This window comes from Oculina patagonica, unplaced genomic scaffold (genome assembly GCF_052425735.1).
Source record: "Oculina patagonica isolate OP01 unplaced genomic scaffold, crgOcupat unplaced778, whole genome shotgun sequence".
Taxonomy (NCBI): domain Eukaryota; kingdom Metazoa; phylum Cnidaria; class Anthozoa; order Scleractinia; family Oculinidae; genus Oculina; species Oculina patagonica.
In genome coordinates, this window is record NW_027558667.1 from 1,468 (window position 1) to 3,459 (window position 1,992).

The 1,992-nt window shown below is 39.7% G+C and overlaps 1 protein-coding gene across 1 annotated transcript; it reads right to left on the minus strand.

Annotated features, from left to right (window-relative positions):
* Positions 1–265: 265 nt before the first annotated feature.
* LOC144641238 (chloride channel protein 2-like) lies at positions 266–973 on the minus strand. The gene is made up of 2 exons (XM_078500273.1): positions 725–973; positions 266–596 (listed from the first exon to the last, which is right to left on the minus strand). Exons 1-2 carry the CDS (start codon positions 774–776, stop codon positions 433–435), a joined length of 216 nt encoding a protein of 71 aa, XP_078356399.1. The 5' UTR covers positions 777–973; the 3' UTR covers positions 266–432.
* Between the last annotated feature and the right edge of the window lie 1,019 nt (positions 974–1,992).

Sequence of the window (1,992 nt, forward strand, 5' to 3'; positions counted from 1 at the left end):
ACTGTATGTACCAAGTAAATACTTGTCCATACTGTATGTACCAAGTAAATACTTGTCCATACTGTATGTACCAAGTAAATACTTGTCCATACTGTATGTACCAAGTAAATACTTGTCCATACTGTATGTACCAAGTAAACACTTGTCCATACTGTATGTACCAAGTAAATACCTGTCCATACTGTATGTACCAAGTAAACACTTGTCCATACTGTATGTACCAAGTAAATACTTGTCCATACTGTATGTACCAAGTAAATACTTGTCCATACTGTATGTACCAAGTAAACACTTGTCCATACTGTATGTGCCAAGTAAACACTTGTCCATACTGTATGTACCAAGTAAACACTTAATTCAATTAATACATTACTGAGAGGTCTATTTACAATAGATATTATCATTGATTGCAGCGAAAACTACATCTGTTGATTAAGCACAGTTAGCATCATCCCAATTCAGAGACTTACCTATTGCATGAGGAGAAACAAGGTAAGTAAATCCAACAGAGAAAGTTACAAGGATCAAAGGAAATGAAGTCCAGACAATATACTGAACAAAAGTGTTGCTTGGTAAACTGTACAACCAAATATGTGCTGAAAAGTTAAAAACAACAAAAATGTTACACAATGTGGTAAGAGCAGCTTGAAAGTTTTAACTTAAGAGTTCTCGCCGCTATTCATTTCTTGTCTTTTTCTACAAAATGAAAAGCTTATTAACACACCTGTTTGGCATTTATCAATGGCCAAATCCAAGACAAAGCTTATAAGTGCCATTACTATTCCAAGAATCAAAAGGAACACCCAGTCACTTCCGAGACGACTCCAGCATGGCCGCAATCGCTCTATAAACCCTGTAACAACAACAACAACAGATATAGTCAACAGTTCTTAGCACCAAGCAGCAAATATCAAATATTAGAATTAATGGAAGCAACCATGTTGTATTAACAATTGGTGAATTAAGATTAGTAATCAAGCTGGTCTGCTTATAATGTTTGGTCTATGATCACAATTTGCTGCTCTGATCTCTGCACCAAGGATGTAATAATTATTTCACTCTTAAATGAGGGGTAACACTATAAATTTTATAGTTCACCACTTTATTTTCTCTGTCTCCGATTCTGATTGGTTTAAATTGTACATGTGACCTAACAGTGTTATCTGTAGAGAGACAGTTTCAGCTTTTATAGTTCACTAAGATACCCAGATGCATGGATGGTGCTTGTTTGAGGGCCAACAGATACAAAAACCAACTTAATTTCACTGCATTGGTTGGGTGATTTTGTTTTAAAAACATCAAATAACTATGGGCACACTGTAACTGTAGCGTGGGGCCTGAGCCCTAATGACTCGCCGCGCTTGCGCCGTGTGTTTGTGAATAAAGCGAAGCGTGTGTGCTTCGGTGTTGTGTTGTGAAGACAAACAGCTTTCCTTTTCGTTCACGTTACATTTGGTGGCAGCGGTGGGATTTTTTTGCGAAAGGAAAGACCATGGAAGAAACTGTTAAAGCGTTGGAGACGAAATTAGCCAAATTGGAAGCGAAACTTGCCACGAAAACCGAGAGTTCAGCATCTGCTTCGGCCAGCTCAGCCAGCTCGCCTGATGTACACAATGCACTTCGAATCAAGCCTGAAAGTTTCTCGGCTGGTTCGGGGGAAAATTGGTTGGCTTGGCTGAGGAAATTTAAAAGTATTGCTGCACTTAACAAATGGAATCAGGAACTGCAATGTCAGATATTGCCGGCGTATTTGAAGGGTCTTGCCGAACAAACGTATTACAGTTTACCGACGAGTCAAACCAACACGTGGGCGACAGTCGAGCGAGCACTGACAGATCGTTTCCACCCCAAGGAGTCTCGTCAAGTGCATATTTCTACCTTACGGGCCAAATCGAGACAAGCCAACGAGGATTTGCACAAGTTGAGATGTGATATTTCTCGTCTCGTGGAGCTGGCTTACCCTGATGACCCCCCGGAAATTTTAAATCGTAC